The 26345-nt window shown below is 42.5% G+C and overlaps 1 protein-coding gene across 1 annotated transcript in view; it reads left to right on the top strand.

The window, feature by feature from the left end:
- The window catches only part of emc2 (ER membrane protein complex subunit 2), a 49628-nt gene that overhangs the window by 11756 nt on the left and 11527 nt on the right, over positions 1 to 26345 (top strand). Inside the window, exons 6-9 of the mRNA XM_086039054.1 lie at positions 11885 to 11970; positions 13876 to 13935; positions 24386 to 24467; positions 24691 to 24801. Coding sequence (XP_085895180.1) covers positions 11885 to 11970; positions 13876 to 13935; positions 24386 to 24467; positions 24691 to 24801 — 339 coding nt within the window. The remainder of the gene's footprint in view (positions 1 to 11884; positions 11971 to 13875; positions 13936 to 24385; positions 24468 to 24690; positions 24802 to 26345) is intronic.

The raw sequence follows: 26345 nt of genomic DNA, 5'->3' as shown, positions 1-26345 counted from the left end.
ATGCAGCGAGAGAGCATCAGTGTTGTTGCGGGAGATTTTTCTTTTTTCTTTTTTTTTTTTTCTTTTCCTAATGTAAAATGGGTGCCTTGGCTATGAGGTTGGGAAACAATGCAGTAAGACTTGACCTTTTGTGTGTGTTACTTTTAAGTACTGTACCGTACAGATTAAAATTTCTGTGAACGTGGACTTGGGTGTAGCCAAAATACAGGGTAATTTTGGAAGCTAACCTGTTGCAGTCTGCAAAAGACCGGAGACTGAGACAGAGGTTTACCTTCCAACAAGCAGGGATGATAATTTTCAGACAATTTGCAACATTTCTAGACCAATAGATGGCAAATCCATCGTGATATTTTCGGGGTGGGGTTCCAGAGTGACCCCAGGCACAACAAGTAGGCTGTTAAGCAATTCAAGAGTGTAGCGTTGTTAAGAGATTTACTTTGTCTTTGTGTTTGAAGAGAGTTTTTTTTTTGTGCCCTTTCCAGTGTGTGTTCATGAGAGGTGGAGTGACATTGCCATTTAATGTGTAGTGTTCATGTATTGGTAAGTCCTGCTGCTACTGATGGACGTGCGCTAATGTTAGCATTAGCTGGTGCTAAATTGGCCGAACGCATATCATTTGTGCCTGTTTACCTCATTTAACGTGCCTTACATCTGTCTGGTGTATTTGGCAAAATATTAACTCAGGGGGGCCTGAATCATTTTGCATGCCCCATTTTTATTTTTTATTTTGTTAATGTTTGTTTGTTCAAAATATCAGATGTATTTTGTTTCACTTCACAATTGTTCCTGATAAAATTCCAATTTTATTTATTTTTTTGAAAACTGAAATGTGGCACAAAAGTTCAAGGTAGCCGAATATTCTCGCTAGCCACTGTATGTTAGTCTTTTAGTCTTGGTAAAGTGTAAATAGAACATTTGATGATGACCTTTGAAGTGCAAGCGATGGGAGCCAAGGTGAATCTGTAAAGAAAAGCATTTTGGGTTTGACAGAGAGATGAATGAGACACATTCCACATTTTGTAGCTATTATTTTAATTTTTATTTTATTTCGTTTGGATGTGACACACAAATTAGAACATAGAACCTTTGATTTGAACCCATCCATTTTTTCATTTGTACAAAAGTATTGTAATGTGGCAGATGGGTGTCTTGTTGCAAAGGTATGTCTGATTAAATTGAATAAGTAGTCAAACAATATTGCTGAATGCTTACACTCACTTTCAGATGTGATTTTTTTTCTCTGAAAAATACATTTATACTATTCAGAGGTGTAAACAACATGAAACCCCGAGAGTTGTCTATGGTGGGGGACAAACCAATTGTGAAGCTGAGAGAAGATCAAAAAATATTGTAATTGAACAACCATTTGGAATACCTATTGAAAAAAATCGGGAAATTGAGCAAGCTATGACGTATTTTCAATGCACATGCATTGCCTTTGCCTTTTGTGGGAAGGTCGCTGCTAGGAGCTAGCATTATCATCTAGCATTGTTGCGTTCTGCTCATCAGTTGAAAACCTTAGATTGCAGCAAAGTTTTTCCTAATGGGCGGGGGACGCTGTCTGGACTTGCACCAGTTTGGTCACTGTAGCATTCGCAACAATAAGTCTTGTATTTCTGTATTTATTCACGTATTGTCAGTGTAGCAGAGCGGTATGACATCACATCACATCAGATTTCTTCCTCTTGTTCATGTCATGTAGGGCTGTCACTAATTAATATTTTTGGAATCGATTTAATATTCCATCGATTACTCTGTCATGAAAACTGGTAGGTAAAATGCTAACTATTCCTAAATGTTACTTGAAGCACTCTTCTTCTTTTTCTCAGTACAAGTTGTCTATGTCGTGCACAATTAACTTTTTTGAGCTTTTAGCTATGTTAAAATGCTAATTCCTCACCAAAACTATCCCCGGGTGTTTTCTTCCATTGACCCATCTCTTAGCAATTCTGCTCTCTAAGTACCAGCTCCACCCAGTCCAAGAAAATTATTGGGTTCTCAATCTTATACGTGTAAAGGCCTAGATAGACCAATCCGACAGCCAACTGTGACCGACGCTTACCACCCCGTGGCTTCAGACCGACTGACTGTGTCACGCTGGAAAAAAATACATCGCAATGACAGACAGCGACGCTGACCATTAAAGTACCTTCTGCACAGCGTGAGATGTAATACTCCTCCATACCATTGACGGCGGTAGTCACTATTCCTTATTTTTAGAAAAAGCTAACCGGAAAGCTATTGGCCAGGGGCGGATTATGAAAACGTAAACAATTTATTCAGCTATATCTTTTGTTCACGATGAACTCCCACGCGAAGCAAACCCTCACGCTCTTGACACAGTATAGTACTTATAAGATTAAGGCAGCAAAGGCATGCTCACTGTTTCATCCGCATTTGCCCCTCCCCATTTGTGCTCCATGCTGATTCGCTAGCTAACAGCCAATCAGAGTGACCAATTGTCCCGACACCGATTCAACATACTGAAACACTCACCAGATGCGTCCTGACGGGGTCTGATCTTACGAAGGTGTTCGCTTCATCAATCAAACACCACAATCAGACGCCCTGACGTTTACCGACGTCTGATGTCGAATTGGTGTATTTCGGCCTTAAGATTGAGTGAGCCACCCCGTACCGCTCCTGGAGACTAAACACATGCCCACTTTCTCTGAGAAGCCAGCAGGGTGCCCAAAAAGCATATCCTGGAAAGAGGCGCTATGAGTGGCCACCTTGGCCGAGGCGCTGGCCTCCCTGACTGGAACTCCGCTGCTCTGTTCATCTTCGTGCGCTCGCCCGCACATGCATGTCCAATGAAGGCACACTCCGAGTGGCCTCCCTGTTTGGCGCTCTGCTCTTTCCAATTTTTTATAAGTCCACCTCGAGGCGGGATGCCCGATAAGTCTATCCGGGAAAGAGGCACTAGGAGCAGCCACCTCGACCGAGGCTCCGGCCTCACCGGCGACAGACCATCCAGCAGCTGTTTGTCTGCAATCGTCATTTCTCAGAACACTACCTTGTGAACTTTGGCCAGTACAAAAGTGGATTGGCAGGGCAATTGAACCTTAAAACTGGCGCAATTACCACAATTACCTGCCAGACATTTTCAGAAACTCTTTTACCCTAACGTTTGAAAAAATTTGAAAGAATATAAATAAGTTCCTGGGATTGAATGGCTGGACTGTGAAAAGACAAAAAAACCCGTTTTTGGCACTGAATGAGTTAAACCTAATAGAGAGACCAGAGCTGTAAGTAAATCAAACCACTAGCTAAGTGATGACATACCAGCATTAATGCACTAATAATAATAATGCATAAGTTTCACATAGCGCTTTTCTGACGTCTGTCAGTGTGTGGAATTTGTCTCATTCATCCCTCTGCGGTTTTCTGTCCTGTTTTTGAATAGTAAAGGGATATAAATTTAATTAAAAAAATATGATTAATCAATTGATTAAAAAACATAAATTAATTGATTATTTAAAAAGATCTATGGATGTAGCCCCAAAATGTAAACATTTTGCACCGAATGTGATCGGTATTGGTATCAGCCGATTGCACTCATGGATGGCAGCTTAAACCCTGATCGGAACACCCCTGTCATTTAGTCAACTATCTTGAGGCAAGGACTATCACAAGAAATTTCTCCTGCAGGTTCAGCAGTCAGCTGGGGATGGGCCTGAGAAATGATGGAAAATTGGTGACCACAAGGAAGACTTGCAAAGCATGCCAGCATGCAAAGCAGAGATTGGAAAGTGAGCTGTTGTAATTACAGGCTGTGGAGATGTGGTACCCATTAACCAAAATTGTTGAATCAACAAAAATTGCTCAAGGTTTTTTGTTTCTTTTTACCAAGACGGTATCCAAATATTTTTTAAACTCTTCTCAATTCCATTACTTTTCATCTTTCATCGGCCACAGCGAGTTTTTTCACAATACCAACATTTTGAATTCGATACTATACCTTCATAAAATACCTCAATAAGGGTACTGTAACGATACCCTGACAGAAAACTATACTGTCAGTAAAAAAGCAGTGAAACAACTTCAAATTCATTTTATTTGTATTAAGAAAAAAAATACTATAAAGAGAGTAATTAGAATACATTTCATAACATAAAAAATGCATTTTTAAACATTTGTACACACTACTGATAATTTTATGTTTATACATTACTGAAAAAAAAAAATTTAGGTACCAAAAGATTTGTTGTTTATTATTTCAGAATTTGGGCAGTGTAACCTCTCTTTCAATATTTAACGTTTGACATCCCAACCACTAATACTGGGAAAATTTGCAGAATGGAGAATCGAAGCCTCATGATTTGATAATGAATTGGAACATAAGTGACCATGAACCAGTGATTTCACCCCCATCTTTTGTCTTGTATATCAGCTTTTGTTGATTGTTAGACAGCACAGATTGTTTAGATAACGGTAGTTAACGTTTAAAGCTTTGGATTTATTTCTGTGTGAATTTGGAATGTCCTACTGTCTTTGAATATACTCAAAGAATGTACTTATCAGTGTTTCTGATAAGGAGTCACGCCATTATATAAACATTGTATTGCAATTTTTCAGATAGATATTGCAATTTGGATTTGCGATTATCTTCAAATAAAGATTCAGTGCATGCTGGACGGCCAGGTCTAGGAAGAGTTGTGATCGTCCCAAACCTCTTCCATTTGATAATTATGGAGGCCACTGTGCTCTTGAGAACCTTGAGTGCTGCAGAAATTATTTTGTAACCTTGGCCAGATCTGTGCCTTGCCACAATTCTGTTGACCTCACGATTCTCATTTTGTCTGACATGCACTGTGAGCTGTAAGGTCTTATACAGGAACTCCTCAAATTACAATGTGACGTTTCGACTTTACGACGTCCGTGCCTCCTCCGCCATTTTGTCCCCAGCACTATAGTGACTACATTTACATGCAGTCAATATTCGGATTAAGGTCAGAAATCGCATTTCTGAAACATTCTGAATAACACGTTTACATGATTGAGCGGACAGTGTTGCTCCAGCATTTTATTAATTTATTAATCCACTGTGTACGGCGACGCACAGCCTCATTACTCAAATGGACGTCATTTCCGCTTGTTACTTTCAACTGTCAGAAAAACACTTGATATTCAGGTCACTCACCAAAGGAATAAAAGAGACGCTTTCCTCCTCGCTCCAAAAGTGTGCATTTGCGGTGGTTGCGCGCCAAACACCACACTTCCGCATACAAGCACTTCCTGTACTACAAAGACCAGCATTCCTTGAGGTTGAGCATGCGCAGAGTGTCTCGCTTGTGTCTGTTTGCGCGCCGGCAGTATCTTTTCCTTTTTGGCCCTCCACTCCTTCTCCATCCACCTCTCAGCAGTAAAGCTAAGTACAGCATCTTATCCTTTTTATTTTAATGTAATATCGTATTTTTATCCAAAATATTTTAACGTGAATTTAGACTTTTAAGATTGAATACTTACTGTATAGACCTTTCCTAATCAAATCCATTCAGTTTAATTAAAAAGGAAGTCAACCCAAAACACATTTTTTTTCCAGAATATGTTCTACGCGGGCCCACTAGTTGAACTATGGCATTCTGATTAATATTGCGTTTGTGGAATATAAATTAAGCAGCAAAATACACCCACTTTTAGCCATCTCAGGGGCCGGCCATTTTGTCACTTCTGTTGACTGAAGATGACAATCGAAGTTGCTCGGGGCTTAGATAACGACCAATCACGGCTCACCCGTTTGATGAAGCTGAGCTATGATTGGTCATTGTCTGAGCCTTGAGCAACTTCGATGTCATGTTCAGTCGACAGAAGTGACAAAATGGCTGCCCTTTGAGCTAGCTAAAAACGGGTGGATTTCACATATTCAACAAACGCAATATCAATCACAATGCTGTGTTTAGACTATTGCGCTTGCATAGAACACACTCTGGAACAAAATATGTTTGGGGTGACTTCCCCTTTAAACACAGCTGGACTCCAATAAAGGAGCAGAACCATCTCAAGGAGGGTCAGAGTAAATGGCCAGCATGTGAGTTAAATATGAATGTCGCTGCAAAGGGTCTGAATACTTATGACCATATGATATTTCAGTTTTTCTTTTTTCATAAATTTGCATTTCTACATTTCTGTTTATTTTCTGTCAAGATGGAGTGCTGAGTGTACATTAATGAGAAATAAAATTAATTTTTTAGATTTCGGCAAATAGCTGAAATGACAGAAAAATGAAAAATTTCAAGGGGTCTGAATACTTTCCGTACCCAGTGCACCTGTTAGATTGCACAAGTAATCTGAGTGATCCACTCGCTTTCACACACACAATAAATATGTCTCCGTGTTCTAAGATAGTGATTGCTTGATAGTTGGAGACCCAACCAGCTCAGCCGTATGTATAGTGTTTTACAACAGTATTAAATAGTATTTATCATTTATAAGTGAATAAGTACATGCTCCGAGCGGGTACGTAGCTATAGCGTGCATGTCAGTGAATGGGGGGTGATCAAGCAGCTTTAGATTTGCACACACAGTCCTTTTTAGAATGCCAGTGTAAATATCCAGACTCAGATATTTCTTTATTTACATGAGAAGGATTTAAGATAAGATAAGATAAGATAAGAATGCCTTTATTGATCCCACAGTGGGGAAATTTTCATTGTTACAGTAGCAAAGGTATAGGTCACACAGGGGCGGTGGCATAATGTGGCCATTAATGTATAACATTGACGGCAAACATTTAGAATCAAACCTATGTAGATATACGCAGTAACATGTGTATATACACATGTATATACACACCAACCTACATCTACATAAAAAATATGAGGAACACTCATTTCGGCCTGTACATAGTACAGAGGAAAAAATACTCTAAGTAAGTGACAGTGCTGCAGTGCTGTAGTGAAATGTAAGGAACAGCATTGGATAAAAATAAAACTAGACTAACAGTAGTGGGGAATGTTGAGTATTGCACGGTATTACAGTAGTGGGGAATATTGGGTATTGCACGATATGAGCTCAGGTGCAGGACTGCACAATTGCACTAATGTCCGCCAGTTTGTAGAGACTACACAATGTTCTTGTTAAAGAGTCTGACAGCAGCAGGCAAGAAGGAACGGCGGAATCTCTCCTTTGCACAGCGAGGGTGTAACAGTCTGTCACTGAAGGTGCTGTGGAGTGCTGTTAGGGTGCCCTGGAGGGGGTGGTCTGGGTTGCCCAGCATTGATGACAGCTTGGCCAACATCCTCCTGTCCCCCACCGAGTCCACAGAGTCCAGGGAGCAGCCCAGGACAGAGCCGGCCCTCCTGACCAGTTTGTCCAGCCGCTTCTTGTCCCGGGCTGAGACGCCGCCTGCCCAGGTGACCACTCCCTGGAAGATGACCGATGCAACCACCGAGTCATAAAAGTTCCTGAGGAGTGTCCCCTGAACCCCAAAAGACCTCAGTCTTCTGAGCAGGAAGAGTCTGCTCTGACTCTTCCTATAGAGGGCATCTGTGTTGTCGGACCAGTCCAGTTTATTGTTCAGATGAACACCCAGGTACTTGTAAGTTGAGACTCTCTCAACATCTGTTCCCCGGATATTCACTGGTGCAGGTGAAGAGTGCTGGCGCCTACCGAAATCCACCACCATTTCTTTGGATTTCTCCGCATTGATCAGGAGGCGGTTCTGCTGGCAGCAGTCCACAAAACCCTGAGTAAGTTCTCTGTACTCCCGATCATCTCCGCCTGTGATGAGGCCGACAATCGCAGAGTTGTCAGAGAACTTCTGCAGGTGACAGGTAGGGGTGTTGTAGTTGAAGTCCGAGGTGTAGAGGGTGAACAGGAAGGGAGCCAAGACAGTTCCCTGTGGGGCCCCTGTGCTGCAGAGGAGCACGTCAGACACACAGTCCTGTGTCCTCACATACTGTGGCCGGTTTGTGAGGTAGTCCTGGATCCATGTGGTGAGGTGGTGCGCCACCCCCGCCCGCTCCAGCTTGTCTCCCAGTAGGGTGGGCTGGATGGTGTTGAAAGCACTGGAGAAATCAAAGAACATGATCCTCACAGTGCTCCCCGCCTTCTCCAGGTGGGAGAGTGAAGTGTGGAGGAGGTAGATGGTGGCATCATCCACACTGATGCCAGGCTGATATGCGAACTGGAGTGGGTCCATTGAGGAGCTCACCAGGGGGCGCAGGTGGACAAGGACCAGTCTCTCCAGGGTCTTCATCAGGTGAGACGTCAGCGCCACTGGTCTGAAGCTGTTGAGCTCCTTCGAGTGGGGGGTCTTTGGCACCGGGACCAGGCAGGATGTTTTCCATAGCTGGGGGACCCTGCCCAGCTTCAGGCTCAGGTTGAACATGTGGTACGCAGGGTGACGCAGATGTGCTATGTGGCACACCGTCCGACATAGAGTTGAAGCGGTTACGCAATTAAAAAAAAATATTTAAAAATTCTTGCCCCTGAAGTACCAATATTTAGGGAGTTTTTGTATCGTGTCATTTTTGCCCTCTGAAATTCATCCTATGATACTGGTACTTGGTGCAATATTAACCCCAACAACAACCTAGCAAATTTCTCATGTACAAAGGTAAATACAGTTCTTAAAAGGAGTTTACTTTCTTCCTGTAGGTTTATCACACCTCAGCATTCGCATCAAGGACAATGTTCCTCAACTTATACTGTAATTGCAAGATATTTAGGGATGTCATCATCTACGGCCCATCATATCATCAAAAGGCTCAGCGAATCTGAAAAAATCACTGCATGTAAGCAGCAAGGCCGAAAGCCAACATTGAATGCCCATGACCTTTGATTACCCAGGCGGCACTGCGTCAAAAACCGACATCGATGTGTAAAAGATATCACCACATGGGCTTAGGAACACTTCAGAAAACCAATGTCAGTAAATATGGTTCGGCGCTACATCCGTAAGTGCAACTTAAAACTCTACTAAGCAAAGCAAAAGCCAACAACAACACCCAGAAACGCTGCAGGCTTCTCTGGGCCCTTGCTCATCTAAGATGGACTGATGCAAAGTGGAAAAGTGTTTTGTGGTCTGACGAGTCCACATTTCACATTATTTTTGGAAATTGCGGAAGTCTTGTCCTCTGGTCCAAAGAGGAAAAGAACCATCCAGACTGTTATGGACGCAAAGCTCAAAAGCCATCATCTGTGATGGTATGGAGCTGTGTTAGAGCCAATGGCATGGGTAACTTGCACATCTGTGAAGGCACCATTAATGCTGAAAAGTACATACAAGTTTTGGAGAAACATATTCTGCCATCCAAGCAACATCTATTTCATAGACGCTCCTGCTTATTTCAGCAAGACAATGCCAAACCACATTCTGTACGTGTTACAATAGCGTCGTTTTGTAGTAGAAGAGTGTAGGGTAGAGAACCCGGACTGTTGAGCAGCTGAAGCTGCACATGAAGCAAGAATATGAGAGATTTCCACCGACAAAGCTTCAACAAGTAGTGTCTTCAGTTACCAAACATTTAGTGAATGTTGTTAAAAGAAAAGATGTAACAGTGGTGAACATGATGCTGTCCCATCTTTTTGGAATGTGTTGCAGTTGTGTGTTGCAATTCTAAGTTAATGATTATATGCTAAAAGGAAATCAAGCTTATCAGTTTGATGCCCGTGGTTGACATCGAAGCACTAAGAGCTCACTCGCTCTCTCGCGATGTGTTCTTGAACTGGGAAAAACAAGCACCCAAAGAAACAGAACATGACATATTTGCCACAAGCCCTCATCTGCATCACATAACAGTAAAACACATAGTTTAGTTTCAATATACATTACTAAGTTACAGTGCAAAAAAAAAAGAAGGTTCCTTCTAAGGATTTTTTTGTTTTTGTTTTGCCTTTCAGATGCATAGCTCATCAATTTACTACTTTTAAATTATGCATACGCGTGAAGAAAAACACAACATTTTGGAAAAAGGTTCAAAACAAAATTAAAACCCAATACAAGTGTTTATTTCACTTTTCTTTAGCATAGTGCATTTTCTTAATTGTATGCCTCTGATTTCACTACTTTTTACATTTAAGAAAAAAAAAAAGGCTAGGTTCCAAGAGAAAAATATGTTTTGAAGTATTTCTTTTTGTATTTATAAAAAGTTTCATTGTATTAGTGCAACTGCATTGCATATAGTTTTGGTTCAGTTTTAAAATGCACTAAACAATTACAGCAAAATCTTTTAAGACCACAGTATCTCCTTCAATTCAAGTTGCAATATCATTTATAAACATGTCAGGGATGCTGGTAGAAGCTGCATAGTTTAATCAAAGTTGAAAGTAATATAATCTTAATTATCTTTATTGTTAATTTGTCCATACCTTAAAGAATTCAAGATGTAAACTATTATACGAGTATTTGCTTGCTAGTGCGATATGCCGTGATTTACGTAAAATCCGATTAGTCGACTAATCGCGACTACTCTTGGTGATTAGTGGACAAGCAAAGTAATAGTTTGTGGCAGCCCAAGTTCACGAGCAAGGATGGAGCAAGGTCCAACACTTGATGGTTCTCATTTCAATTTTGGATGTAAATCATGGACGTGTCCTCAGGGTCAAAGAGGAAAAGGACCAATCCAGATTATCAGTGCAAAACTAAAACACCTGCAACTGTGACGGTATGGGGGTATGTTAGTGCCTATGAAGGGTACATACAGGTTTTAGAGCAACATATGGTGCCATCCAGGCAACATATTTTTCATGGAAGTCCCTGTTTATTTCACAAGCCACATTTCTGCACGTTTTACAACAGTGTGGCTTTGCATTAAAAGAGTGCCAGTACACGGGTTTGCCAGCAATTCAGAGACCTGTCTCCCATTGAAATTCTTTGACATTTTGTGAAGTTCAAAATACGACATAAGACAGTTCCCAAGTGCTTATGGAATGTTGTTAAAAGGAAAGGTGAGGTCACACAGTGGTAAACATGACCCTGTCCTATTTTTTTGGCAATGTGCGGCAGACATAAAATTCAAAATGAGTGAATATTTGCAAAAGGAAAGAAAAATGATATCTGTTTGAACATGAAGCATCTTACATTGTAGTGTATTCAATGGAATATAGGTTTAAAAACATCTAAAAATCATTGTCTTCTGTTTTTATGTTTTAACGCCATCCCAACTTCATTGGAATTGAGGCTTGTAAATTGGTGGAGACCAAAGCCGTTCAGGGCTGCGCTTAATAAATCGATTCCTTTTGACATGACTATTACATTGCTCCCAATGGCTTTGGCAATGAGTAGAGCAGAGATGGCCCCACTCAAGCAAGTGCCAGTCCAGACATAACGTAAGCTGTGGCAGGGTAGTGCACTTCGAATGGAACAGGAGTTTATTTGTTTTTCACTCACTACCCTGAGTAGGAGAGTAACACGGGTGTAATGATGGAAAAGTCAGAGCAGTGGAAGTCATAATTTATAATTCAGATTGATGAGAATTTAATCCACCTTTAGGTCAATTCAGCATCAAAACGAAGCGGAAAACATTTTTCATCTGATGTAAATTGGAAGGAACGAAGTTCTAGATGCATGCTGTGCCAGCAGGAAGGCAGGCATTTGGGTTTAGGATAGTGTGCCATTTTCCCCAAATGGTTCTGTGATGACTCACCACTTTATCTTAGCCTGTGAGGTCATTTATTGGACACTGCCAATATCTCCTCTAATGTCTTGGTTGGCTTCTTCATTTCAAGACTCCATTATTGGAATAAATACATTTTAAAATGCTAATCTATTGTGTCTGGCTTTTACCATTTGTCTTTGTGGCTGTTGTTGTAATGCACCAAACTGATTTTGAGATAAATACTGTAAGTTGCTGTGAAAAGAAATTCGGAAGTCACACAATCCATCACAGTCACATTCTCTCAGCCAAACACTAAATCCTGTTTACATTCTACTCTTCAGGCTGCAAGAAAACGCAAGATCTCTATTTTGAAGGCCCAAGGAAAGAGCCCTGAAGCTATCCGGGAGCTCAATGAGTATTTAGAGCAGTAAGTCTCCTTAACCCAATTGGAAGAGTTTTACAACTTTTAGTACATACAGTGGTACCTCTACTTACGAAATTAATTGGTTCTGGAAGAAATATCTTAAGTAGAAAATTTTGTAAGTAGAGACGTGTTTTCCATGTCAATGCCCTAATACGTTCCAAGCCCCCCAATATTCAGTGATACACAGTGATTCCTCATTTATTGCAGTTAATGGGGACCAGAACCCGGCGCGATAGGTGAAAAACCGCCAAGTAGCGTCGGACTTATTATGATTGTTATTATTATTATTTTACATGATATTTATTGTACAGTTTTATTTTGGTTGGGATTTGCGCCTCTGTAAAGGCTGTTGCAAGCCCCCGACATGGTTCCCACACTTCTAAATACTTGTTACACAATCAATTTAACTTTAAAAATGCAAAATGAAGAATAAATACCAAGCTACAGGCTATGAGAAGAATTGATCTTTAACCGAAGCAGCGAACGATTACGAGGGAACTTCGCTAAAAACTAGGTTAAAGTTTTAATTTTTATCATACAATTGACTTACCTTAACTAGAATGCCGTAGTGCAATTTATCCAATCCTGCACTTTAAAACGCTTGTCTTCGTCGTCGTCGTTGTTGTGCAAAGTGAAAGTAAAAAACGGCCGCTTCTTCTTCTTTCCCTCCTTCTTCTTCTTCTTCGTTCCCTATTTTGCCTCCTACTTCATTTAAAAGTGAAGAAGCACGGCCGCCGGAGGGAATCATGCCTTAACTTTCTCTTTGCACAATAACAAAGTCCTTTGGATAAAATGCAATGCGGGATTGTAGTTGAGGTAAGCCGTTTTAAGACAACCTAAGACAAAACTAATAAACACTTTCACAGTTTATTTGGCGATGTCTAAGTCTTCCGTGCCGGCCCGGGAGTGCGCTGCTCTCACGACTTATAAACAGAGCTGTTGTACTGTACTATCCGATTTTTACAAAACTTTATAACACATCGTTACAAATACGGAGGAGAAAGTATCCGGCTTGACTCTGACTAACTCAACGGCACATTTGATTAACGTTCTGAATTTCCAAACATAACGTTGTTTGATTCGTCGTCATTGTTGCGCTGAGCACGTTTGTGCTTGCCGAGTGGCTGAGCGCCCACGCTCCGCTCAGAACTTGTAAACACAGCTGCCAAACGGCACATTTGAATCACGTTATGAGTTTGCGAAGAGAACTTTGTTCAAAAGTGCTGTTAGTTTGTTAGTGTGGACGAGACTAGCGAGTGGCTGCGATGATGCGCACCCTGTCAGCTCACATACACTACACAAGCGGAAAAAGTAAATCCACTTGTTCTGTCGTTGGTCGATCTCGCGCTGGGAACTAGTCACGCATCTTTTATGAGTGCCTGTGAGTATGTAGAAAGACTCAGAGTCAACTCATACCTTTGAAAAAATGCGCCTTTCTGCAATATAGCTGCCGGTATGGCTGTGTTGTTTCATTTTTGATTCATGAATGCTTCTGAAAAATCTGCAATGCACTGAGAACGCGAAATTTGAAGCGCGAAGTAGCAAGGGATCACTGTATATAGATAGATAGATAGATAGATATACACACACACTTTAGATGGATAGAATTTCACAAATACAGTCCCTCTTATAAGAAAAATCATGGGTAGGTGGGTGAATGTGCATTTTGGTTTTTGTTTTCCAGGTACCGTAGGAAAGATTTATCCATTTTTAATCCCTCTCTGTTTCAACAATTGGGTGTTATACGGACTAGTAGAACAATAATGATAACTTGGCTTTGTTTAATTTAAGCATTTCTTTACTTTGCTTGATATTTTGAGTATTTATGTCCATGTAAACATAACTAGTTTTAGCTGGATTAACTTGCATGTCACGCATTATTTAGTCAGTTGTCTTTTTGTGTCACAGGTTTGTTGGTGATCAAGAAGCATGGCATGAGTTGTCAGAACTCTACATAAATGAACATGAGTAAGTACATTTACTTGATTCAATTGGAAAGCCAAAACAAGCTTTTGCACCACGGCCCTCTATGCTTGATTTGGGGGGCACTGCCCACCCTGTCCACCATAATACAAAAAAAGATCATACCAGACTTTGCACCAGGCTAAAAAAAAAAAAAGAAACTGCATTGTTTTGAGTGCAAGTGTTGACTTTACATTTGACTTTAATTTAATCCCACTCCGACTGACTGGGACCACGTGGGTAGATTAAATATGTAGGACGGAAACTCGGAGACGGAGGGACGATGCCCAGCTCTGGGTGGGAGTCACCGGAGGTCCACCCATTTTTAAAAATTTGTCACCAGCCACCCCTCCGCCCCAAAAATGGGCATCCGGTCCGGCCCAGGGACGGACTGCCCAGCTCGGTATATAGGTATACAAATTTCATATACGTTGATGGAACATTATAGAACATTTTGCTGAGCGATGTGCAAACAAATTAGTCTCTTTGTTAGCAGCTAGCAAGCTAGGGCGGGCTCGAAAAGCTTATCATAAAGTCGAGTTTATCTGGACACAAACCATTTCATGAAAGACGTTTTACACCATTAAACTAGTGATCGATGTACTGTGTCAAACAAAAGCAACATACTTTGCTACGAGACAAAGATACAGCCGACATGCCCCCAAAGTAATTGCAGGCTCTCGATAGCATCCAAGTCCCCCCCAAGCAACTGCCTCCAATGTGGCGATGTATGTCCTTATAGCGACCTTTTTCACAAAGCTAGACATAAGTAGACTGATGACCAATAACGCTAATAATGGATAAGGCTTCTCCTCGCATTTTCCTTCCGCATGCAGCTCTCAAATATGCGCGCCGCGTTCCCGGCATCAGCGTTTTATTTGTTAGTACTGGCCGATCCGATACCAGCGTTTTAATGCGGTAGCACCCGATACCAGTATTGGTATCGGAACAACACTACTTAAATTGGCATTATTCTCATACGGCTAGCATCTGCTAACCCGTTTGCTGCTCGATTCATGAAAGCGGCAGCAGGACCATGATCTATAACAAGGGCAGCAATAAAGTGATGCTTCGTTGCCAAATTACAACACATCACTGCTTTCTAAAGATTAGTTTATTCATCATAGATTTTTCAGGATGCCACCAAGATCAAGACACTTTAGACCACTAGCTGTGTGGTTACTTTCATAAACACTGGACTCGTAAAATGGCAACCTTTTATGAACCCTGACGAAATAAAATGAATTTGCTCCGTTCACAAGCATTCATCGCTCAATGAGATACCATCTTTTAAGAGATCAATTTAAAACAGAGTTAACTTCAGGGTACTTTGTGTATTTATTAAAATGTTCACTTTAACTTTATAAGATATGCTGCTGATACTGGGAACTCATTGCACTTTTTGTTTTTGTTAGAAGTTAAACCGAAAATAAGTGAACGTTTAACATTTCAGTTATTTAGACATTTTGGAAAACTATTTACTGTAGAACACTTTAGGGGGCTATTTACTTGTTTAGTTTTTTATTTCGCTTAAGGCATGCTGATGACCAGGGAAGCACCCTGACCCTTTTGTTCAATATTTTAACCAATTCTCGATTCTCTATTGTTTAAAAATTAAAAGAAGACCTTCAACATGTTGAAAATGTGAAACGTTGTTTTAACAAAAACGTTTAATGGCATGCCAACAAAGTTACTTTTTTAAATGCCAGTAAATATTGCCAAACATTTGTAATCGGCCTCTTTGACTGCTAGTAATCAGTATTGGCATCGGTATCGACCCTGAAAAACACATATCAGTCTATCACTAATTTTAGTGCTTCTTAAAGCAAAGCCAAAAAATTGCCATTTGAAATGACTTAAGTTTTACTGTGTGTGCACTTGCACTCAATGGTGTATTGGTTGCATGTATTGGTTGCTCTGGTATGAAGACAGTGGTAGAAGAAATGTTCAGCATGGTAAGATGTCGACTTTTTGAACATTTCAGGCTTTTGTAGAGGAGGCTTTATTGCTGTAGTAGCCAGTGGAAATTCAAGGGTGAGCGGATTATCTCCCAGTTTATCCAAACACTTCTAATTTCTCTCCCACCCCTTATCTTCAGGCGTGTCAATTTCTTTTTCATTGTTTTCTTTATTGTGAGTTTGAAAACTCGCCATTTCCCCTCCTCCTCTTTCGGACAGCATCACATTATCATTACTTTTTTTCCAGACAGACAAAGAGAGAACACTTGCTGTGAAATTCTCAGGAATGGGTGGTGGCACATACATTTCCACAGCCAGAAAAAAAACAAAAACAAGGTTAATGGAGATGTAAGGAGGAGAAATAAACTCTCTTCTTCCCTATACCCCTGACCTGAACCTTAAAATATACAAAGCACCGTTCTGTGCCATTTTCACTGTTGAAGTGCTCAACGTAAATGAGTACATCCCATTCCAAAAGTACGCTTTTTATGCATTATTCAATGAACACGACACATTTAATAAAATTGATAACGATTAAGCATTCTTAAATTCTAAACTTTAGATTTGCTAGAAATTGATAGCTATTAATGAACTCATTTTTTAAACTTTGCTAAATTAATTGGATTTGTTTTTATTTTGGGAGTATTTTGAATTTTTCTGTGACGTTGAAAATATATAGACTGAAAGGAACCTCTAGGTCAGGGTCTTCAATCCTGTTCCTGCTTGTTTTCCATCTCTCCCTACTGCAATACACCCAATTCAAATGATCATGTACAGTGACTATTTTTTAACCACAAGCACAGTACTGTACAATCTAAATACATTTTTGAATGAATGAAAAATGGGGGGGGGGGTGCAGATGAGTGTTGTATTATAACCCCCAAAATAATTGTAAACTATTTTTCATATTGTGGCTACTGACTTGCTCAAGACCTGTGGTATTGCTGAGGTTCAGAGCAGCCATGCAGAAGTAGCTTGGTGATGGTGGGGTGAGGTGGCTTGAGAAATGAAGAGAGGTAAGAGTCTGGCCCTGTTACAAGATTCTTGTCGGGGCTAATGGAACAGACTCTTGCAAGCCAGGGCCACTGCACAAGCACATCTGAAAGTCTTTATAGAGAGGAAGTGGTAATTGTAAGCAGCCCCCAACTTTCTGAGCCCTCTGATCTCCCTTTTTGTGAAACCCCCTCCCCCTGTTTATTTCTTTCATTCTCTGTTCCCACCTTCCTTTCCCCTCCTATGCTGTTAATCTTTCAGCCAGTTACTATGGCAGGCTTTAAATAGCTGTTGTGGCAGTTAAATGTGGGCGGTATAACCTCCAACCAATTTTACACTATAATGTAAAGCATAAACATAATGGCTTAGTAATGTTGAGATTTTTTTTTCTGTTTTGTATTTATGATCATTGGTGTCCTTGAAGAGGGAATTCAACTCACACTTCGATGAATACTGTGTTGCACAACACACACAGAACCAGATCAGGCATGCAAAGTGATTCAGAGTGAAAGAGGTGTACAGAGTGCTGGCCCACTTACAGGGACGATACCTTGCTCAAGTGCACTTTGACAAAAGCCAGCAAGCAGACTGACAAGTTGTTGCCTTTTTTTTTAACTCATTTTTGTCCTTAGTGGGACTCAAACCCGTGTCCTCCAATTTCAAAGCCCAACTCCTGACGGATTGCGTTATAGCTACATACCAAGGCAAAATTTGTAAGATGTTAACCATTTTTGAGTGATAAGGCAAAGCACATTTTGCACATTTCAATGTGATTCTAAATGTCACACAGTAGGGCTGGGCGATATAACTGTATATCACGATATACTGTAAGTTTCATATCTGTCTGTTCCTTTTTTTTTCTGTTTTTTGTTTTGTTTTTGTTTTTACTGAAACAAGGACCCAGAGGAAAAAACGGCTGGTAATTTTATTTTAACATATGATACCTAATCTTTTATAAGAAGACAACACAACTATATGGCTGATAATTGATGATCATTTTTTTAAAATAAAAAACTGTGTAAAGTTGCTCCTTCACCAATGCACTGTAAATGCTTATTTGAGTTGATTTGAGATGCTACTACAAAGCAGGATTGTTAATACCCTGACATTTGCCTTCATTCAATGTTCATACAATGTAATGAAGTCTCACTCTGTAAAGAATACTCACTTGCAGTGCCTGCATTACAGTTGACAAAGCGTCTTAGGAGTTAGGAGGACTACTTGATTGATATTTTACTTGCCTGGTTGTACTTGACTGCACTGCCGAGGGTCGGACATGGCTCACACTAGCTCTAGCACATCAAAGACAGGGAACTTCTGTACTTGTGCACCAGGTCTCCATCAGGTTAGTATGCAAAATATAATCTTATTGTAAGAGTTGTATTGCGTGGACTACAGCACGTACATTGCCGCGGTCGGGATTAGCTTTCTGATTTTTTTTTTCTGTCGAACATTTTATCGAGGGCATTTTCTATTGATATCAATCACCTGTCTATTGCGATACATATTGTTTATAGATTTATCGCCCAGTCCTATCAGACATACACATAACATTTGAGTTTGCCAAACTTGACGTTTGAACACTATATTTACTTAATAGTAAATCCATTTGATTCCTCGAGTATTCAAAGTAGTAGTACATGTATAATCGATTCGAAAACGATTTGTGCCAGCCCTAAAACAACATTTCTGGGTGTTGTTGACATACAGCTTTTGCTTTGCATGGTAGAGTTTTTGCTTGCATTTTTAGAGCGAAAAACTGTGTTAACTGACAATGTTCTTCTAAAGTGTTCCTGAGCACACCAAGCAATTTCCTTTACACAATGATGCCAGTTTTTAATGCAGTGCCGCCTAAGGGATCGAAGTTCGTGGACGTTCATTGTTAGTTTTCGGCCTTGTCGCTGAAATGCAGAGATTTGTCCAGATACTTCAAATATTTTGATGATATTATGGACTGTAAATTCCTTTTAATCGCAGGTTGAAAAATGTTGTTCATAAATGGTTGGGACCATTTGATCATGTAGCGTGAACCTCGCCCCATTCTTGCTCGTGAATAACAGAGCCTTTAGGGTATGCTCCTTTTTTACCCAATCACGATCCAATCATGATCCTTTCCAATTAACCCGTTCACCTGTGGAATGTCCCAAACCCAAACAGGTGGGTTTTTTTGTGTTTGGTAGTCCAGTCCATCCATCCATCCATCCATTATCTGTACCGCTTCTCCTCACAAGGGTCGCGGGGCGTGCTGGAGCCTATCCCAGCTGTCTTTGGGCAGTAGGCAGGGGACACCCTGAACTGGTTGCCAGCCAATCGCAGGGCACACAGAGACAAACATCCGCACTCACAATCACACCTAGGGGCAATTTAGAGTATCCAATCAACTTACCATGCATGTTTTTTTGGAATGTGGGAGGAAACCGGAGTGCCCGGAGAAAACCCACGCAGGCACGGGGAGAACATGCAAACTCCACACAGGGAGGCCGGAGCCGGGATCGAACCCACGACCTCTGAACTGTGAGGCGGACGTGCTAACCAGTCGACCACCGTGCCGCCTAGTCCAGTCCAATATAGGTTTAAAAGGATTTACAAATTATAATATATTTTTTAATTTACATTTTACACAACTTCATTAGAATTGGGGTTTGCATATTGTTATGTGTGTGATGACACCATTGCCGGGTTTACATGGAGACTTTTTTGTCATTTTGATCTGAAATCATTCCGATTGAAGATCTCTGGTCACCTGTTTACATGTGACATGATCTTTTCTGACCCGCCATTTACATGCTCCACCGTGTTAATCAGATCAGCTGCGTAACAGCCGTGTGAAACGCGGAGATCGATGTAAACCTCACGTGATCTATTAAGATTAAGTTCATTCATCTATTTAGCACAGTATTCACAGTTGGTTCACCACTTTTATTAAAGCAATATCTTGATTAAAAACAAGTTACCAGTACTTTAAAACAAGATGTCGCATTTCAGGCGAGCTCTGGTTAGACGCTGCCATTTTAAAGTGCGTCTACAACGTCACTATGCATTTACGTCAAGACAGAGCATGCGCAGACCGGATGCAGCCTGGCTATTCCAATTGAAGTGTTTACATGATGCTCGTTTGGTAGGGAGCAGCAGCGTTGCGAGGTCAATACTTGGCAGTCTGTTACTGAGAGGTGATGCCATCTGAATACAGGTGTTGTGTGCCAGCTGGTTTTGTTGCCACCTCAGCAAAGTAGTTGACTACAGGGAGAAAAACAAATGGACAGAATTAAACCTCTGTGTTCTTCCAAGACTAATACAGTACCACATTTGTGCTGAATTTCCGTAAGCTTGTATTTATTTTAGGGATGCTACAATCGATCAGGCACCGATCATGATTGGTCGATTTTCGTGAAAAATTATGTGATCGGAATATTTGATCAAAGCCTTATATTGCCGATCAAAACATCCAATCACCCGCAGCTTATGCTTTGCAGCCTACAACCATGTTGTGTCCCTCACCCTCTGCTCGCTGCACAGGCGCGTCTACCTAAACACCAACTGCGGTGGGATCCTTTCTGGCGGCGCATTTCATCCATCCATCCATCCATTCTCTCCCCTTATCCGAAGTCGGGTCGCGGAGGCAGCAGCTTCAGCAGGGAAGCCCAGACTTCCCTCTCCCCAGCAACATCTTCCAGCTCTTTCAGAGGGATCCCAAGTTGTTCCCGGCAAGCCGGGAGACATAGTCTCTCCAGCGTGTTCTGGGTCCTCCTCGGAGTTTCCTGCCGGTGGGACATGCCCGAAACACCTCACCAGGGAGGCGTCCAGGAAGCATCCTAATCAGATGCCCGAGCCACCTCAACTGGCTCCTCTCAACGCAAAGGAGCAGCGGCTCCACTCTGAGTCCCTCCCGGATGGCCGAACTTCTCAACCTATCTCTAAGGAAGAGCCCGGACACCCTGCGAAGTAAACCCATTTCGTCCGCTTGTATCCGGGATCTTGTTCTTTCGGTCATGACCCGCAGCTCATGACCATAGGTGAGAGTAACGTGAGAGGAACGTAGATCGACCGGTAAATTGAGAGCTTCGCCTTTCGGCTGAGCTCCTTCTTCACCATGACAGACCGATACAGGGTCCGCATCACAGCAGATGCTGCACCGATCCGCCTGTCGATCTCCCGTTCCATCTTACCCTCACTCATGAACAAGACCAAATCTGGTGCTGGATTTTCATTCCGACCACTTCACACTCGGCTGTGAACCGCTCCAGCGAGAGTTGAAGATCGCGGCTTGAAGAAGCCAACAGTACCACATCATCTGCAAAAAGCAGAGATGCAATACTGAGGCCACCAAACCGGACCCCCTCGACACCTCGGCTGCGCCTAGAAATTCCTTCCATAAAAGTTATGAATAGAATTGGTGACAAAGGGCAGCCTTGGCGGAGTCCAACCCTCACTGGAAACGAATCCGACTTACTGCCGGCAATGCGGACCAAACTCTGACATCGGTGGTACAGGGACCGGACAGCCCTTATCAGGGGGCTCGGTACCCCGTACTCCCGAAGCACCCCCCACAGAACTCCCCGAGGGACACGGTCGAACGCCTTCTCCAAGTGGTTGGGCGAACTCCCATGCATCCTCGAGGACCCTGCTGAGGGTGTACAGCTGGTCCACTGTTCCACGGCCTGGACAAAAACCACATTGCTCCTCCTGAATCCGAGAATCGACCTTCCGACGGAACCTCCTCTCCAGCACCCCTGAATCGACCTAGCCGTGGAGGCTGAGGAGTGTGATCCCTCTGTAATTGGAGCACACTCTCCGGTCCCCCTTCTTAAAAAGGGGGTCCACCACCCCGGTCTGCCAATCCAGAGGCACTGTCCCCGATGTCCACGCGATGTTGTAGAGACGTGTCAACCATGACAGCCCCTCAACATCCAGAGCCTTTATGAACTCCGGGCGGATCTCATCCACCCCCCGGGGCTTTGCCACAGAGGAGCTTTTTGACTACCTTGGTTACTTCAACCCCAGAGATAGGAGAGCCCACCTCAGAGTCTCCAGGCTCTGCTTCCTCAGTGTGAACATATGGACACCCTTATGTTTGAACATGGTGTTCGAACATGTTGTTCGTTATGGACAATCCGTGATGAGCACAGAAATCCATTAACCGAACACCGCTCGGGTTCAGATCGGGGGGGCCGTCCTTTCCAATCACACCTCGCCAGGTCTCACTGTCATTGCCCACATGAGCATTGAAGTCCCCCAGCAGAACGATCGAGTGCCCAGGTGGAGCGCGCTCCAGCACACCCTCCAGGGACTCCAAAAAGGGTGGGTACTCTGCACTGCTGTTTGGTGCATAAGCACAAACAACAGTCAGGACCCGTCCCCCCACCCTCAGGCGGAGGGAGGCTACCCTCTCGTCCACCGGGGTAAACCCCAATGTACAGGCGCCAAGCCGTGGGGCAATAAGTATGCCCACACCTGCCTCTCACCCTGGGCAACTCCAGAGTGGAAGAGTGTCCAACCCCTCTCGAGAGGACTGGTACCAGAACCCAAGCTGTGTGTAGGGGTGAGCCCGACTATATCTAGTCGGAACCTCTCAGCCTCACACACCAGCTCGGGCTCCTTCCCTGCCAGAGAGATGACATTCCATGTCCCAAGAGCTAGTTTTTGTTGCCGGGGATCAGACCGCCAAGGTCCCTGTCTTCTGCCGCTGTCCAGCTCACACGGCACCCGACCCCTTTGGCCCCTCCTACCAGTGGTGAGCCCATGGGAAGGGGAACCCACGTGTCCTTTTCGGGCTGAGCCCAGCCGGGCCCCATGGGTGCAGGCCCGGCAGGCACTCTCCATCGAGCCCCACCTCCAGGCATGGCTCCAGAAGGGGGCCCCGGTGACCCACGTCTGGGCGAGGGAAAACGTGATCCATTCATTTTATTCTTCATAAGGGGTCAGGGCGCGTTTCAATTGGAGTCAGTTTAGTTGGCGTGGGCGGGCGCGGTTGAGTGCGGCGCAGTGCGAATTATGCGTTTGCAGCTGTGGGACGCGGAGTGAAGCACTGAAAATCTGTCCATTTGCCCCATTCGTCACGTATAAAACGTAAACTTTTTTGCCATTCCAGCTCGCGCCAGCCAATCAACATCGGGCATACTACATCACACACAGCCAAACAGAGCCAAAGCTAAAAGGTCCCCTGTACACTGCGGTGTGTCACACGCAGCCAAACAGAGCCACTGTAAAAACTGTTAAAAAAAAAAAAAAATGCCGCCGAGTGAACAGGGCGCAGTATGGCTGTGTGTGACGTCAAATGCCAGATGCTGATTGGCTGCTGCGAGACGATATGGCAAAAAAGTTGATTTGTTTAATACGCGACGACGTCCCACCGCTCTAAAAGCTTCACTCGCACAGCCCCGCACGCAACAGCAACCGCGCGAGCTACATTGACTCCAATTGAAACGCGCCACCAGAAACGCTCCCACCGCAGTTGGTGTGAACGTAGCATTGTCTGCTGTGTGGAGTTTGCGTCTTGTAATTCTGTATATGCCATGAAAAGGTACCTTGCGGGGGGAGCATGGCCAAAAGTTTCAACACAACCAACTTAATCAGACATTTGAAGAACAAGCAATTGGGAGACTATGGTGAGTTTACGAGGCTCACTGCATTGATTAAAGTCTAGGCGGACACAGCGCAGTATAAGTGGCATTATTGCCACATGCAGGGAGACGCATTGTAGGTCACTTGTGGGCAGCAGACCCACTATATCATTTCATAATTCACAAAAAGATTAACAGTGACTTTTTTCTCGTTGACAAATGCACAAGATAGTTTGTCTATGCAGCACAAGACAAACCAAGTTCCTGAGTCGTTTCAATTTAGGAACTCATTGAATAGTTTATTCGAGTGAAGCCTGCATGTGACTATTTTTTCTACTTTGATTATATTCTGAACCATGCAACGTTTAGGTGGCATGTTATTTATTTGACTTTTTGCATAATTAAGTCTTATGAGACTGCTGATTATTTTTATTATTATTTTGATCTGTTAAAAACTGTCTTACTAAAAGCTGGTAAATTTAAGTTTTTCAGTTATCTTTGTGACTAAGTAATTGTTGTATTGTGCCAGCAACGGTTTTGTATTTCTTCATGCCCTTGAAAATACTTATAGATTTTTGTCAAAATTACGGCAATAATATGGCTCTTATTTTTTTTTCCAGATATTGCATAATAGCAGTCACCATAAATAAATGTAAAAATATACAGATATTCCATGTGATCGGAATCGGTATCGGCCGATTTCACTCATGCATGATCAGTATCGGTGTCATAAAACCTGATCGGAACATCCCTAATTTGTTTGTTTTTTGTAGGTGCATCACTAACATTCGGATAAATCATTTGTGTGTCAAGATGACCTTGGTCCTGGTTTTCATTTCAGTTTGTTCTGTATCTATAAATATATTGTTGCTTCCCAGTTCAAAAACCTAAGCAATGCCAAACCCACAGTTCTATCAATTGTCCTGTTTTCCTTCTCTTTCACAGTTATGGGAAAGCTGCATTTTGTCTTGAGGAGCTGATGATGACCAATCCTCACAATCACTTGTATTGTGAGCAGTATGCTGAGGTAGGTAATCATCTGCACATCTGTCAAGAAGCATAGCGGCGAACTATGGAATAAATGTTAAACTTCTGTGAATATCGCCTCTTTTCCAACACCAAGGCGACAGACACACTCTTAGCGATGTTTCTGAGAATAGTGACTCGTGAAAGAAGTTTTTACTCTGTTTCATACTGCCATCACTGTTGCTAGTCCTATGCACAGCTTATTGGCTTTGTTTTCCCCACAGGTGAAGTACACTCAGGGAGGCTTGGAAAACCTGGAGCTGTCAAGAAAGTATTTTGCCCAGGCTCTGAGGCTGAACAACAGAAACATGAGAGCATTGTTTGGCCTGTATATGGTAAGTCCTGCTTTGCATGTGGAGACTTTGGGATAGAAAACAGAGCAGAAGAAACAAAAATAGACATTTTTGTAGCCCTGTGGTTTGTCAGTGTTGAGGCTGGCCACTAGGTGTGCCAAGTACCACGCAAGTGAATGTGTCCACTCGTGTATGTGTGGAAGTCTTTTTAGGGGGGAAGAAGGGGCTCTCAGACAGGTCACCTCATTGCTGACTCAGATGGTGAACGCAACCATTGGAAAGTCTTCCCCACTGGAACTCTTTAAGTAATAATACCCCCTTGCCGGGAACTTTTTTTTTTTTTTATGATGATGACTTAAATAAATAAAGTAGTCATGGTTTGAAAGAATCTCTGGAAAAGTGATCCAACCAGGTGCCACTTTGATTGTAGTTTTGGCCCAAAGGCCCGCTGGTAATTTCATTTGTTTAAACCGGATGTTGTTTGCTATAGCCAATGTATCATCTGAAAGTGAGAGCTGACATAAGAACACAAACAAAGGGGTGCTTGGAATTAAAGGTGCATAGGGGAAGCTGGTCAAACACAGAAAGCCCTTCTGTTTTCCTTGTGCAGCACTGGCATTCTTCATATAATCCAAACAGTTTAAAACAGCACACTTCTGAAACTCTCCGAAGGCTCAGCAACAAGTATGAGGAACAGAGTTGGGCTAAATGGAGACATTTGCTTCCTTTAACATTTATATTTGACTGGAGACAGCGCAGACCTCATGATATCCTGACAAGGCATCCGGCAACACTTAGGTCTTAACTGAGTACGTGAGGTGAGATTTTATCCTTTATCATCTGCAGATCAGTCTGAGTGTGTTTTGTCAGCACATCTTGCTGGTCCACATCTTGACAGGTGCAAGGTCGGTGAAAGTGCAGGGAACCTTCACCAGCTTGCACCAACTCGGACAATTCCACAGACGAACTGGTAGCACTGACCACAGTTGGGCTGCGGCTAAGTTATTTACAACACGTGTGGGGATTCCCCACCATAATAGTTCAGTTTGTCATACAGGGATAGCCTGTCTGGGTTGACATCATCTACATTGAGGTTTCTGTTGAGTTAGAAAAAAACACACACACACACACACACGCAGGAATAAAGGAATACAGAAGCCCAAACCATTTTATGAGAAAAAAAAAAAGACCACGTAGATTGCTATGTATTTACGGTTTTAGCATATTGGTTGGGAGAGCTTAAAACTGCAGACAGGGTAAGACCTCTTGCTGTGCTGTGTGGGGATGGTGGAAGGAGCATGGGAAATACATGGCATTTGTGGTTTAGAGGGGAGTCATCAATTCACGCAAAGAAAGTGATTCACATGATGCCTAATATATTGTGCAGCAAGATATTTTGCATACAAAGCCATTTCATTTCTCTGATGTGCTGGTGTTGGAGAAATTCCGCCCCTATGAATTGATAGTGTACAAATGAAGCATGTAAACACTCAGCACTATTTCCTTGCCATTAACTTGGCCCATCTCAGGCAAGGCTTGCTTTTGTCCTCTTTCGTTCTGCTATTCTGATTAGTGTGGTTGAGATA

The sequence above is a fragment of the Filicampus tigris genome, chromosome 8 (genome assembly GCF_054856515.1).
Source record: "Filicampus tigris isolate MCC_2025a chromosome 8, RoL_Ftig_1.0, whole genome shotgun sequence".
Taxonomy (NCBI): domain Eukaryota; kingdom Metazoa; phylum Chordata; class Actinopteri; order Syngnathiformes; family Syngnathidae; genus Filicampus; species Filicampus tigris.
Note: the sequence above shows the minus strand (reverse complement) of the source record. Positions and strands in the feature narration are given on the sequence as shown.